Genomic DNA, 15,647 nt, shown 5'->3' on the forward strand with positions numbered 1-15,647 from the left:
ACAGAACATATGGAGGTGGGCTATACCTCAGAACGTTTTCCTCCTAGCCCAACATGTTCCAGGGGTACACACCATAGCCAATCTGTTGAGCCGTCAGACACAACTGTCCACAAGTGGGAGCTTCATCCACAAGTGCTTCAACCATTTTTTAAGATGTGCGGACAACCTCAGATAGACCTCTTCGCCACCCACAACAACACCAAACGCCCAAGCTTCGCTGCCAGATATCCACACCCACTGTCCAAAGGCAATGCGATATGGATGAACTGGTCAGGCAGATTTGCGTACGCTTTTCCACCTCTCCCACTCATTCCACTAGTGCTGCGCAAACTACAGCAACATTCCCTAACTCTCATTCTAGTTGCTCCAACTTGGGCCAGACAACCGTGGTACACCACATTGCTGGAACTTTCTGTAGTACTGCACCAAAAACTATAACGATCTCCACGCCTCTTAACCCAGAACCATGGAGAGATCAGACACCTGGACCCAGCTCATCTCAATCTTGTGATGGCTCCTGAGGTCCTAGAAATCGGTTACCTTAACCTTCCCCCTGACTGTATGAACCTCATTTAAGAGGCTAGACGTCCCACCACTAGTGCATACTGTGCAGCCAAGTGGAAACGTTTTGTAATATATTGTCACAACAACAACATCAGTCTGCTAGATGTGTCTATAAAACACATCATAGGCTACTTATTGCACCTCCAAAGATGTAACTTAGCCTACACGTCTATTAGACTACATCTTGCTGCCATGGCATCATATCTACAAAATAGACCGCATCTATCACTTTTCAAAGTACCTGCCAATAAAGCCTTTATGGAAGGCCTCAAAAGAATAATTCCTCCCAGATTACCACCTTCACCTGTATGGAATGTAAGCATCGTTCTCACAAGGCTAATGGGACCTCCCTTTGAACCGTTACATATATGTGAGCTACAATTCTTAACATGGAAAGTTTCTTTCCTAGTAGCAATTACCTCTCTAAGGAGAGTTAGTGAACTACAAGCACTAACCATTCAAGAACCTTTTCTGCAGATGCATCATAATAAGGTTGTTCTCCGAACTAATCCTAAATTCCTTCCTAAAGTCATTTCTCCATTCCATCTCAATCAATCTGTCTAACTACATGTATTTTTCTCGCAACCACAAACAGTCGCAGAAAGAGCTCTTCATACCTTAGGTGTCAAAAGAGCATTGCTTTACTACATCTAGAGAACACAACCCTTTCGTTAAACCAAACAACTTTTTGTGTCTTTCTCACCACCACCTAAAGGGAACCCCATATCAAAATCTGAGATAGCTAGGTAGATTGTCAAATACATACACATTTGCTACCACAAAGCCAAACGTACGTTATCTGTTCCTCCTAAAGACCACTCCACAAGAAAGATAGGGGCTTCAATGGCATTTTTAGGGAACATCCCCTTAGATAATATCTGCAAAGCAGCTACTTGGTCTACACCGCACACATTCAGAAAACATTATTGTGTAGATGTGCAGACTGAACAACAAGCTACTGTGGGCCAGGCTGTACTCCAAACACTATTTCAAACTACTGCAACAGATACTGGTGGTCACCGCTAAGAGGAGGTACTGTTATATAATCTTTGCAACAGTGTGTAATCTGCAGCTCATGTGCCTCGAACGGAAAATGCTACTTACCAGTATGCATCTGTTCTTGGCATGTAGAGTTGCAGTTACACACGCCCACCCGCCTCCCCGGCTACCTTTATCTGTTCCAGTGTTATCTTAATTAGATACAGCTTACATGGACATCCTTCCTATTTCCTTTTCCTGGCCCCATCATTTCACTGCTGGCAAAAAACAATCTAAGGATGGAGCCGATGCCCATGCGCAATGTGATCCAAAGGAGGAGTCACCTATCTTGTGACTTCCAAAGACTTTTCATGACAAAAACAAGTGCAAACATCCGGGCCCAACACTAGATGACGATCTATGCAACAGTGTGTAACTCTGCAGCTCTACATGCCAAGAACAGATTCATACTGGTAAGTAGCATTTTCCTTCCTTTCCTTGATCGCAGCTCCACCTGAGTGGCAGACCACTGGCACGCTGCGCTCCCCGGCATGGAACACCCCCACCTCGTATACATGACTATTTGTTTTCAGTTACTCAGAAGGCAGTCAATCTGAACTGTGCGCCCATGCTGAAGAGCCTTCTCTGGCATGGGGCATATCCCTTGCCCCATGATATAGATATATATTGATATAGAGCAGCAGGTCCAGGAAATCACGTCAGTACAGCAGTGGGCACAGAACAGCTAAAGGTGGGGGAGGGGAGGCTTTTACATCGCTTTACTGGTTCCTAGGCATACCGCAACTCCTTACCTCCATTTTGGTTTCTTTTGCAGGTGTGATTTTTAAGCCCAATCACTTACACTATAGCACTGTTTTTAAATCAGTGGTTCATAGCTCTTATTAAAGCCACATCCACCTATTTTAACCCCTTGACCGCGGCGCGCATTCTGGCGCGGTGCAGGCAAAATAATCAGTGGGCCGATGGCGGACGGCCCCCGGCCGTCCTGCGTACACGCCCACTGTAACATCAGATGGCCGGGGGGCGTCCGATGCATGGAACGGGCTAAAACACAGTACTCTAGCTGTATCACCCAAATGTACCTGTTTTTGCAGTGTTTAAGATATATCTTCTCTCATTTTTAGTCCGTATCTTAAATTCTAATTTGTAAACCTTTAGAGATAGTCTTGCAATAAGTAACAAGTCATTTTATTTTGGGCAAGTTCGCCAAGCTAAATAAAACCGTTCCATACAAATAGATTGGTAGCCTTTGCTGTGTTGTTTTGCTTGTCGTATTTAGTTTAATATTTATACTTTGTCTGGGTAAGGGAATTCCTTTTTAGGTCTCGTAGAGAGACCTATTGCGGCGAAACCAGAAAGTTTCACCGAGTGCGGATTTTCAACAGTTCACGTGAAATCACGTGACCACAAGCACGCGCATTTCCCCACCTCAAAGCCATCAGCCTCCATCCCACAGGCGTGCGCAGTGCGCGCTGGCTTCCCTTCTCCTCCCCCTAATTGCTTGTTTTCACGGCCGCGCTACATCAAAGGGTTCGGCTCCCCGCCCCCTGCTTCACGGACGCTTCTCAGGCCATCTGTTTTTCTCCTCTAAGCAGGCTCGAGGCTTCATCCTGCCACTGATTACCCGTTCCCACCCAGGGAAGTCTTTTGTATCTCACTTTCGTTCCCTTTCTTTTGGAGGCATGACACCTTCTGGTAAAGTCCGCACTATATCGAAACGCATAAATAAATAAATCTCTTAATGGTAACAAAAAGTCCCTCCATTGCCCGCACCCATATGCGTATCTCTCTGCATTCATTGTGCTGGACGGACCCCTCCCCCCAACTCTTCTTATCCCTCCTTTACCCTGCAATCCGACCCTATTATCCCTCCTCCATGGTCACCTAATTGGCGCCCTTTCTGTGATTTGCCCAGATTCACAGGATCTTGACCCTCCCGCCGACACTCAAACTCTGTTCCCCAGCTTCAAAGCGACCGCTCCAGCCGTTATTCCACATCCTGTCTTGGCGGCCGTGTCTCGCATTTACCCTCCTCCTCCCCACAGCAATGCCAAGAGCATGTTATGCTCGCACATACGGACGTCCTTTTGCCCCCACACTCCATACAAGTGCATGTGTTTGAACTCAGTCTCCTGTGTTTTTCTTCACTTTAATATAACGCAAACTCGGCTTGATGGTATCGGAGCGCTTTACATGATGAGCCAGTTGCAGTGCACACAGACAGATTCATTTTTATGCATGGAGAGATTAAGTGATTTGCCCAGATTCACAGGATCTTGACCCTCCCACCGATACTCAAACTCTGTTACCCAGCTTCAAAAGCAACCGCTCTAGCAGTTATGCCACATCCTGTCTTGGCGGCCGTGTCTCGCATTTCCACTCCCCCTCCCCACAGCAATGATAGTGGAAACAGGTCATATAGCACCTTGTGAGCCACCTTCTCCTCTAGGAACTAGGTTTTATAATAATAGAAGGTCTCTTAGGCTTAAATGGGGAACCCCATACCTCCAAGATCAGCAGAGGTGAATCACATCTCAGGATCAGCAAAGCTCTCTGCGTCTGGAAAAGTTTTTTCTCCAAGTGCTCGAATCATGCATGCAGTGCAATATCAAAGGCACTAAAATTTCAGTTGGTTGCAGCTGTGTGCATGTTGTGTCTTGAGGGTGGGTCGATCAACCTGAATAACCGCATACATTGTTATTATGACCTTGAAGGTTTTGGCACACAGTATCTGAAAGAAACAGGTTAGTATTAGATTCCTTACCTTAGAATATCCCCAGGTGTCAGACTGGATCCAGAAAGTTTTGCGTAGCAGTACCCCTGCGCGTCGGTAGGCGTCGTCTGCAGCTCCGCGTCCGTCGTCGGCGTCGTTGGCGCCGGGATGACGTCGTCTGAGTACTTAGATGCCGCCCTCGTGCGCTGACGTCAGTTCTTCTTTTTTCCGCGCCAGCAAGCGCAGGTCCAGAGAAAGTGTCACTTTTTGACTTAACTTTTTTGATCCGTTTCGAGTCTACGACTCCATCGGTGCCGGTAGGGATGCCCGGGTTCAAGCCCTGTGCTGACTGCAACCGACTGATGTCGGTTACCGACCCCCATCGCCGGTGCCTACATTGCCTGTGGCCCGACCACGATGACAAGTCATGCCCCGACTGTCGGGCCTTGATGTCGAAGGCTAGGCAGGAGCGGTCCTGTAAGCGCCTCGAGCTCCGGCAGTCGGCCCCGCACCGCTCGAGGTCCCGGTCCGGAAGGAGGTCGAGGGACGGGTTGCGGGCCCGGAGTCATCACAGCTCGGCGAGTCGACACCACTCGCCGGGCTCCAAGTCCTCAGGTAAGAGGCACAAGAAGTCGAAGAGACGACATCGCTCTTTTCACTCCCCCCGACGCGCGCGCACCGCGGCCGGGGGTTCGGGTGACACCGCCCACGCGGCTCTGCCGGAGCCGCAGGCGTCGCGGCCTGCTCCATACCCGCCGATCCCTAGGCAGAACGCGACGCCGGAGGAGATCGATGCCTTCCTCATGGCCATGAGGTCATGCTCTCCTCCACCGGGTTCCGCGGCGCCTTTGGGCCAAGTGGCCCTGACTGGTGATTCGGCCCTGGCGCCGTCGGCGACTTCGTCCCGACGCCGCAAGGTCCTGCTGGATCCGGTTCCGGATCCGGGTCGCCGCTGGTCGAGAGTACTTTGGGGATCTGGGTCCATCCTTTACACCTGAATTTCAGGACATGGACGACGAGGGGAACTGGGGGGGTCTGAGGACCCCCTGGCACGTGAGTGCCAGTCATTTCATGACTGGACACAGGAACTAGGGGAAGCCAGTGGCCTCGATACCTCCCCGTACACTGGTTTTGTCTCCCCTCCTACCGTGGCTACGGAGGAGGGGGCTGCTTATAGTGTGGTGCTGATGAGGGCATCAAGGCCTTGGCTCTTGAGCTCTCCGTCGCAACAGTGAGGTCTAACATCCTCCCAGAGGTCCTTACACCACAGGCAAGCTCCCCAGAGCCTCTACTGCCGTTTAATGAGGCTCTCACGGATGTCCTGTTGGGAAATTTGTCCAGGCCCACTGCAGGTCCCCCTGTAGATAGGAACGTCGCTAGGCGCCACTGCCCAGCCCTGGGCGACCCTAGTTTCTTGTCCACCCACCCCACCCCCAAGAGCCTGGTTATCCAGGCCTCTACTTCCGAATCCGCATTCCCGACGGCACCACCAGATCGGGAATCCAAGAGGTATGAACAGTTCTTAAAGAAGATGTTCTCCTCCCTTAGTTTGGGGTTGCGGTCGGTCAACAGCACATGCCTCTTGGGCCGTTACACCCACTCTTTGTGGGATACGGTTGCGGCTGTGCTGCCTGAGTGCCCGGAGGGAGCCCGGGCGAAACTCGCTCAAGCCCTTGCAGAGGGAAGAGACGCAGCGCGGTAGTCTATACGATGTTATTATTATTATTATTATTATTATTATTAATGGAAATTTGTATACAAAGAGCGCAACTAAACCCGTGGGCATCAAGGCGCTGAGGATGGTACCCAGAGGGCTCAATATCAACCGGAGGGGGAATTAGAGATAGGCTTCTCGGAATAGCCAGGTCTTAAGTGCCTTACGGAACTGAGTGTGAGAGGAAATCACCTTAAGGTCATTAGGGAGCGTATTCCAAAGGAAGCAAAAGGACCTTCCTCCCCACCTGACCTTGGCTATACGGGGAACGGCAAGCAAGTTTTTGCTGGAAGAGCGGAGTGTTCTCCCGGGGACATAATGGGCCACCAGGGCACGAATAGCCTCCGGTCCAGATTCATTAAGGGCACGATGAGTGAGGCATAAAGCCTTGAAATTGATCCTTGCCTGCATGGGAAGCCAGTGCAGGTCTTTTCTGATGGTGGTGCCCGACGAACGTTTAGGAGCACCTGCAACAAACCGGGCAGCCGCATTCTGCACGGTCTGGAGGCACTGGATGAGACCACTGCTAATGCCAAGATAAAGGGCATTGCAATAGTCCAGTCTGGAGGCAATGACCGCTATTGCTACCTGTTTGCGTGCCTCAGGGGAAAGATAATGAGTGATCTTTCTTAAAATCCTCAGGGCATTGCAACAAGTGGACACAGTCCTACTGACCTGCTTATCCAGAGAAAGGGAGGTGTCCAATATGATACCTAGATTCCGGGCAGAAAATGTCGGCATAGGACAGGCCCCAAGAACAGACGGCCACCAATCCATAGACCAGATCTCACTTTTGCCCCCAAAGATAAGGACCTCTGTTTTCTCGCCATTCAACTTGAGGAAGTTCTTGACCATCCATCCGGCGACCGCCTCCATGCAGTTTTTTGTGGATGGACTGGATACCACGGACTCGCTAGGAAGAGCAATTTCCACGTCTGTGGCGATTCGTGACCACGCCTGGCTGAGGTCCGCCAACTTTTCGGCTGATGTCCAAAACACCCTTATGGACATGCCGTTTGATGGCAGCCACCTCTTTGGTGGTAAGGCAGATCATGCGTTGGAACGCTTCAAGGACTCCAGGGCTACGGCCAAGTCCTTGGACCTGTCGGCCCCGCGTCCGCAATCTTCTGCCCAGCGCTCCTTTTGTGGCCACGGAAGGAGTGCTCCCACACGTCCTGCCAGCCACGGGCCGCAGACTAACATTCAATGCGGTGGAGGACGTGGTTACCGTCGCGGCAGTAACGGGAGACAACGGTGTGGCCAGTCCACATCCACTCCCGCAGCATCCCCCTCAAAGCCTTCCTAGTCCGAGCTTTCAGGCCCATTTAACGCCAGTGGGGGGGCAGGGTTTGCCATCACCTCCTCCACTGGAGCACCATCACTTCGGACAGGTGGGTGCTGCAAATCGTCCGAAGGGGCTACTCCCGCAGTACCACCGCGTGTCGGGGGGATCAATTTCAACTTCTGCAAGAGGAAGTTTTGGCCCTCTTGGCCAAGGGGGCCATCTAGCACGTTCCTGGGCCAGAAGTAGGATGTGGTTGTTACTCCCACTACTTTCTGGTTCCCAAGAAGGGCAAAGGGGGCCTACGCCCTATCTTGGACCTAAGGAACGTCAACGGCTTCCTCCGGAAGGAGAAGTTCAAGATGCTGACTTTGGCTCAGGTCTTAGCTGCCCTGGACCCGGGAGACTGGATGGTAGCGTTTAACTTGCAGGACACATATTTTCACATCCCAGTCCTGCCGGCCCGCCGGCGCTTCCTGTGGTTCACGGTGGGCCACGAGCACTTTCAGTTTACTGTGCTCCCCTTCGGCCTTACCAGCGCCCCACGGGTGTTCACGAAAGTGATGGCGGTGGTCGCAGCTCATCTGCGCAGGTTAGGGGTTTCAGTCTTCCCCTACCTCGACGACTGGTTGTTGAAGGCGGGCTCGCCCCAGACAGTCGTCGGCCACCATCAAGACTACGGCCGACCTCCTGCACCTGCTGGGGTTCTCCATCAATGTGCCTAAGTCACACCTGTGTCCCTCTCAGAAGCTCCTCTTCATTGGAGTGGTTTATCCTCCTGAAAGCGGGTTCGGGATATTCAGGCTCTGATTCCGATCTTTCAGCCGTTATCCCAAGTCTCGGTCAGGTTGACGCTGCGGCTTCTGGGGCTGATGGCCTCCTGCATCCTTCTGGTGCATCACGCCAGGTGGCGGATGCGGGCTCTGCAGTGGGACCTGAAGTTTGTGTGCCCAGCATCAGGGCAACTTGTCCGACCTTGTCTTGATCTCGGAGGGCACTGCAAGACAGTTGCAGTGGTGGCTCATGGACCACGATTGGGTCAGCGGCAGATCCCTCTCCCTACCCCAACTGGAGCACGTAGTTGTGACGGACGTGTCCCTCGAGGGCTGAGGGGGGCCACATGGGAGAAGGGGAGGTCAGAGGCCTCTGGTCTCCGGCGGAGTCCCAGCTCCACATCAACCTTCTGGAGCTGCGGGCGATCCGACTTGCACTGAAGGCATTCCTCCCCTCTGTCTGAGGGAGTGTAGTGCAGGTGTTCACGGACAACACCACCGCCATGTGGTACTGCAACTAACAGGACGGGGTGAGGTCGTGAACCCTATGCCAGGGTGCTCTGTGCCTCTGTCAGTGGCTGGAACATCAGGGCGTGACCCTGGTGGTTCAACACCTGGCAGGTTCCCTGAATGCCAGGGCCGACAAACTCAGCCGTCGGTGTATGATGGATCACGAATGGCGTCTGAACTCGGACGTGGAGCAAGGCCTCTTTCAGCAGTGGGGAGAGCCTTGGTTAGATCTATTCGCCACAGAAGAGAATGCGCAATGTCATCAGTTCTGCATGTTGGACTGTCCAAGGCGGCACTCGCTCGGAGACGCTTTTTGTCGCGAGTGGAGCTGCGGTCTGTTGTACGCCTTTCTGCCTATACCACTTCTGCCCAGAGTGCTGAAGAAGATCAGACGCGACCGGGCCCAAGTCATCCTTGTGGCTCCGGACTGGGCATGAAGATACTGGTATAGCGAGCTACTCAGCATGTCTGTCGATCCCCCAATTAGTCTGCCTCTTCAGGAGGACTTTCTGTCGCAGCAGCAGGGGACAGTCCTCCACCCGAACCTGTCCAGTCTCCACTTACATGCGTGGAGATTGAGAGGCGGCAGTTGAGGCAATTTGACTTGCCTCCTGAAGTCTGTGATGTGATTCTGGCAGCCAGGCGTCTCTCCACAAAATTGGTATACGCCTGCAGGTGGAACAAATTTGTGGCATGGTGCACGGCAAAGGCTGTGGATCCCCTTTACGACCCTCTTTCAGAGGTTCTCCTCTTTCTTCTTTCTCTTGCCCAGCAGGGCTCTGCTCTGGGCACTCCAAAGGGCTACCTCTCTGTCATTTCCGCCTTCTTGAGGCTCCCTGATCAGCCCTCTTTGTTCAATTCCCCAGTTGTAAATAGGTTTTTGAAGGGCATCACTCAATATGTTCCCTCCTGTTCCTTTCGTGATGCCTCAGTGGGACTTGAATCTTGTTCTGACGTATTTGATGTGCGCTCCCTTCGAGCCACTTCATAACTGTCCTCTTCGTCTCCTTACTCTTAAGACTGCATTCCTGGTTGCCATCGCCTCTGCCAGGAGAGTGAGTGAGCTCCAGGCTCTTTCTTCTCAACCTCCTTTCCTTTCTATCCATCCGGACAGAGTTGTGTTTCGGACGCGACCCTCTTTCCTGCCCAAGGTAGTCACAGCCTTCCACATCGGGCAGTCCATCACTTTGCCCACCTTCTTTCTGCCTCCGCATCCCTCGAAAGAGGAAGAGAGACTGCACCGTCTGGACCCGAAACGTGTGCTCTCATTCTATCTGAATCGCACATGCCAGTTCCAGGTGGATGACCAACTCTTTGTTGGTTACGTGTGCGCTAAGAAGGGACGGGCGGTGCACAAACGGACCATTTCTCGATGAGTCATCTTGTGCATCAAGGCTTGTTACTCTCTGGCTAGAAAGGAGCCTCCTGTGGGGCTACGTGCCCATTCCACTCGGGCCACAGCGGCTACTACTGCCCTGGGTCGGGGAGTCCCCTTGTAGGACATATGTCAGGCAGCTACGTGGGCCGCGCTGCACACGTTCGCAAGACACTACTGCCTGGACAGCCAAGTCCGGAGAGATGGCTTTTTCGGCCGTTCCGTTCTCCAGGACTTTCTGGTGTGATCATTGGTTCGCAGACCCACAACCGGGGTTGGTATTGCTGGGGTATCTATTCTAAGGTAAGGAATCTAATACTAACCTGTTTCTTTCAGATGCACAAGTTACTTACCTTCGGTAACAATATATCTGTAAGAAACCGTGGTTAGTATTATATTCCCTACTGCCCCACCCATCCTCCCCGTTCTGCGAACCAATATCTAGGGTTAAGGGCATCCCCTTTCAGTGCCCCAGTTTTCATGGCACCAGTGTTGGTTTTTATCATGGCTCTGCGTTTCTGACGAGGAAAAGCTGTGCATAATGTATGTATGTATGTATGTATAGGCATTTATATAGCGCACTACTTACCCGTAGGGTCCCAAGGCGCTTCGACCGCTGCGAAACCCTTCCTGGCTTCCCTGAGAGATGGTCCCTTAATGGGTATCTCCAGGGTGAGACCAGGCATCCCCGGCGGTCTGATGGGGCCGTTAGTGAAGATGAGGCAAGCTAATGCCCAGAGTTGCCGAGTGTGATCGCTGATCAGAGTGGGCACCGAGGCGAGAGAATTATCGAGTCCGCTGACCCTGGTCCAGAAACCTGCCGCGCCGGGAATCGAACCCTGGTCCCGGGCCGTCCTCTGCTCTCGGGTCTGCCGCCTCTAACCAGTGAGCCACACTACTTCACGGACTAATAACGGACAACAGCGTGCGAGGGCGGCGTCTAAGTACTCCGACGTCATCCCGGCGATGCTGACGATGGACGCGGAGGCGCAGATGAAGCCTACCGATGCGCAGGGGTACTGCTACGCACAATTTTCCGGATCCAGTCTGACGCCTGGGGATATTCCAAGGTAAGGAATCTAATACTAACTACAGTTTCTTACAGATATTTCGCTACCGAAGGTAAGTAACTAAGTAACTTGTGAGTACAGACTAAGGTTGTGGTGTAGGTCTAGGGATGTGAATAACAAGACCATTCTCATGCGAAGAAAATCAAGCAGTTTAACTTACAACAGTAGTTACATGTAGTGTTGTGTGCAAAAGCTGCAAAACTGCAAAAGGGCGTTTAACTACTAATACGCTTATGCTAACAAAGCAATGTGTGCAAGTAGGACCCTGTCTTCATTACACTATCACAATTACTGTAGTGACACTTTGCATTACTGAAATCTTTATGATGTGGAGGTCTTTTAATGACATGGGGTGAACTGCACAAAATGTTTGAAATGTTCATTCTGCAAGACAAATGACCTTATTCCAGTCTGTGTTTTGTGTGTGGTCAATTTGGAATACACTTTTCTCATATTTTTCATACATAGTTAACGAGAAAATACTCTCCTGAACTTTTGAGAGAACATACTGAACTTACTGTTTAGAGTTTTGAATTTTGATGTATTTATTTATTCACAGCTCCGTTTTGCAGAACTCCATGAGGATACAGACTGACATTATTTTTTTCTTCTTTTTCTGAAGGAATTGCCCAGCATTCATAAGGCTGAGTCTTGGTCCCCAGCAAGACAGACTAATAGTCATCAAAACAGTTCTTCAGCATAACCACGAGTCTAAGTGTGTGCCCCTTCAATGGAAAGTGAAGAAGAGTAAGGGAGAACGCCCTGTAGAGCTTTCCATCAGAGTCGCCAATGACATCTCCCGGAAGTTTCTGGAACTAAATGATGTCAAGAAACTCTTGCGTTACAGGTTGGAAGCATTTGACGATATCTCAAAAATTGTATTAGAGCTGAAGTCACTCCTAGAGGCTGACCCTTTGGTGAAAATCAAGTTGGTGTTTGTAGAAGACGAAGGGACAGTGAAGGATATCTTTATAATGACCTCTCCCATGCAAGACATCGCACAAAAGGTGCCTGGTCACCTCTATGTAGAGGTGTTATCCAATTTCATGTCCGGTTTTGATTTGTACACAGTTCTGTGCGATGACTGCTCACAGTGGAAAGTTTGTGCTTTTTGTATCTCAAAGAAGGGTGTGTCCGATGCCTTGCGCTTCACTTTGGTCTCAATCATGCAAAGCATCCCTAAGATAAACATGCAGGTGAAGCAGATAACTGTGAGCCCTGACATCCAGGATGGTCTTGACTTGGGCAAACTGGTTCCCCATGCCAACGTTAGCTACTGCACCAAGGCCGTCTTGAACATGCTTTACCAGAAGGTATCACAACTTGACTACAGTGTGCAAGATCAGATTAAGGACTCTCTGTTAACCCTAGCTCATACCCAGTCTACATCCCTTTCCAGTCAGTGTTTGAACGACCTGGTGACCGTCTGCCCTGTGGACATTTTTCAGTACTACTACGATGTCTGGCATTCACGGAGGAAGCACTGGGTGCAAGAGGGGAGCAGTAAATGCAATACAGAGGACCGCATCTGTAATACTCTAAAGAACCAACAGCGAAAGCTGGTGAACAAAGCAGGCCCCATATCCTCTCTTCAGCACTGCCTTCATCTCATTCTCAGCAAAGAATTCAAGGACCTGGAATATGGAGAATCTGTGCAGCTCCTGGAGACCACTGAAGGGACACATGCTGCACACACACATGCATCAGAAAGCCCAGCATCTGAGATCATATCAGAGGTATGTTGGAATGCTCCTATCAGTGGGATTCATATGAAAAATGTCATAGAATGAACATAAAACATTTATTATGTTACACGTTTTAATAGTGCATGTCTGCCAATTAATTGCTCTATTAATTTCATTTCACGAGGACACACAAAACATGGTTTAGCAATTTTGATAGGTGCATATTGCTAACACACTTTTCCACATTCTGCTGCTATTTGAGCTGCCAGTTTAAAATGATTTTCCTGAAAACAGGAGCACCCTAGCATCATAGAGTGCTCTAGGTTAGTGGTTTATTCAATGTAGTCGGATCTTGAGGTGATGTCACCACAACTGGTGAATGTTCTTCTAAGGTAAAGTGGGCATAGCACGTTGACACAACATTTTCCTACATAGGCTGCAGTGTGAGCTGTTGACTCAGGGTAGCAATTTCAAAGCAAATCTAGCAATTAAACAAGCGATGGCAAACCCACTATGTCTTACATTGCACAAAGCTGCAGTAGCACAAGGGTTTCTAGATCTCTCTCTTCAGCAGATACAAGTGTTTTATGCACCCGAGCAGGCCATTTGAGTCCCATTAGAGGTCCTAAAGGCTGCCCCATAATCTCAATCTCCATACCCAGGAGAATTATGAATAGTGCTGACCGCCTTGAATGTTTCTATTGAAAATATGTTTTTTTATAAGAACTTTGACACCCTCTGAACAATCCGCAGAGCATTTCCCCCCAAAAGGATCAACTGAACTGGGGGCAGTAAGGCAAGTTTCATGAAGATCTGTTGGGATGGAGCAGGGGAAAGAGGACATCAAAAAAGTGAATTTTAGTACCCATATTTTTGCTTCCTTTTGACTGTCTGCTATTCAAAAATGACTGAATGGAATTAAATCAAACTTGACATGAGGGCATTTCCTTTGCTTGATTACCAATGTTTAAGGGTGAGTTTGAAGGGGTTATAGATATCTGAAACGTTATTCTGCTTCTGGTGTAGGAACTCAGGTGTGTAGACCGTCCCTGGACTAAAAAAAACCTGAATCCTATTGGATGAGGAAACTTTTTGTCTTCTGTCATCACTTTTTGGTCTGTAAGATCCTAAGTGTTTGATTGGCTGGCTGTAACAGAGTACAATCTTTTGTGGCAGCCATTACAGGACGCGGGGCTTAAGGACCCTTGTTGGACCTTTTCTCCGGTCTGCTAACCCTGGATTATGGCCTGTGGACAACAGTCTTTTGTGGTTCCTTTTTGGACCACCTGGAGGATTTGCAAATCAGATGCAGGTCTGTGGGAGGTTAAACAAGTGCCCATGAGTCTGTGTGGTTTCATAAACACAAAGTGTGTTCTGCAAGCACTTATAAAATGAGTAAGTCCATCTGCACCGGGTTTGGCCAGTCAGTCATGCGTAGTGGGGCTTGCTCTCCACCCTTCATTCCCTGCCGGGTTAGTTTCATGGTCTGGCGGCAGACCAGGCTCTTCTCTCAACTCCCGCTGTGCACAGCCGAATGCCATGCCTAGTGAGGGAAGGCTGCCTGAATCCGAATAGTGCCCTTTGCCCATGTACAAGGGATGTTGACTCCCAATGGCTGGTGTGGGCCATGTGGCCAACCCCTGCTGCACACTGCCTAAGGCCGTTCTAGGTTTGCTGCAGTGCTTGGGCTTGGGACAACCCACATGCGTGGCGTCTTCTGCTTGCTGTGCATGACCAAACCCATGTACAGTGAGTGGTGTTACTGCAGCAGAATAGGGGATGGTTGCAGGTGTGCAACAGGTGTTGACTGCCCTCTTCAGGATGGGGCCTGCAGCGGAGAGGTGTGGTATAGCGGGCAGAGTGATGGACTCTGGAGCGCGGGGTTAGTGGTTTGATCCGCAGCGCCAGCTCACTTAATCTCCCTTATGGCCCCCTGTGCCTTAAAACCGTTAAGCGGGTGATATGTTCACGCTTTGCATCTCCAAAACAGGCAACACCTTTCACTATTTAGAGGGCCAACAATTAAAGCATTCATGGAGAGACTTAAACGAGTAATTCCCCCAAGGCACCTACCTTCACCAGTCTGGAATTTGAACATCGTTTTAACCAGACTTATAGGACCACCTTTTGAACCACTACACTCATGCGAACTACAATTTCTTACTTGGAAAGTGGCTTTCCTTATTGCCATTACTTCTCTTAGAAGAGTTAGTGAGCTGCAAGCCCTAACTATTCAGGAGCCATTCATTCAAGTACATGCAAATAGAGTAGTTCTCAGAACCTACCCAAAATTCATGCCAAAAGTGGTATTCCAGTTCCATATAAATCAAACAATAGACCTGCCGGTGTTCTTTCAAAACCCACAGACAGTTGCTGAAAGGGCCTTGCATTCTCTAGACGTCAAAAGAGCTCTACTATATTACATAGATAGAACTAAGGCATTTCGAAAAACAAAACAGTTGTTTGTTGCTTTCTCACCACAACACAAAGGCAACCCTATTTCTAAATCAGGGATAGCCAGATGGATCGTTAAGTGCATTCAGATATGTTACTTAAAGGCAAAACGCACCTTAACAGTTCCCCCTAGGGCGCATTCTACACGCAAACTAGGGTCATCCATGGCTTTCCTGGGAAACATTCCTTTACACGAAATTTGTAGAGCAGCCACATGGACAACCATACATACATTTACCAAACACTACTGTGTAGATGTACATTCCAAACAGCAAGCTGCTGTAGGACAGGCTGTTCTCAAAACTCTCTTTCAGACTGCTGCAGCTGGCACAGGCAGCCACCGCTAGGGGAGATACTGCTATACATTCTATGCACAGATATGAATTCAGCAGCCCACATGCCTCGAACGGAATATGCTACTTACCAGTATGCATCTGTTCTTGGCATGTGGGGCTGCTGACATTCATATCGCCCACCTGCCTTCCCGGTGCCTGTCCCAGCTGTAGCA

The 15,647-nt window shown here is 49.9% G+C and overlaps 1 protein-coding gene across 2 annotated transcripts in view; it reads left to right on the forward strand.

Moving 5' to 3' along the window:
* Positions 1-15,647, forward strand: part of LOC147701861 (uncharacterized) — a 750,024-nt gene that overhangs the window by 507,287 nt on the left and 227,090 nt on the right. For both annotated transcript variants that reach the window (XM_086930494.1, XM_086930495.1), the window contains exon 17: positions 11,623-12,736. In XM_086930494.1, the coding sequence (XP_086786620.1) occupies positions 11,623-12,736 (1,114 nt within the window). The remainder of the gene's footprint in view (positions 1-11,622; positions 12,737-15,647) is intronic.

Source organism: Lissotriton vulgaris, chromosome 7 (genome assembly GCF_964263255.1).
Source record: "Lissotriton vulgaris chromosome 7, aLisVul1.2, whole genome shotgun sequence".
In the NCBI taxonomy this organism is placed as follows: domain Eukaryota; kingdom Metazoa; phylum Chordata; class Amphibia; order Caudata; family Salamandridae; genus Lissotriton; species Lissotriton vulgaris.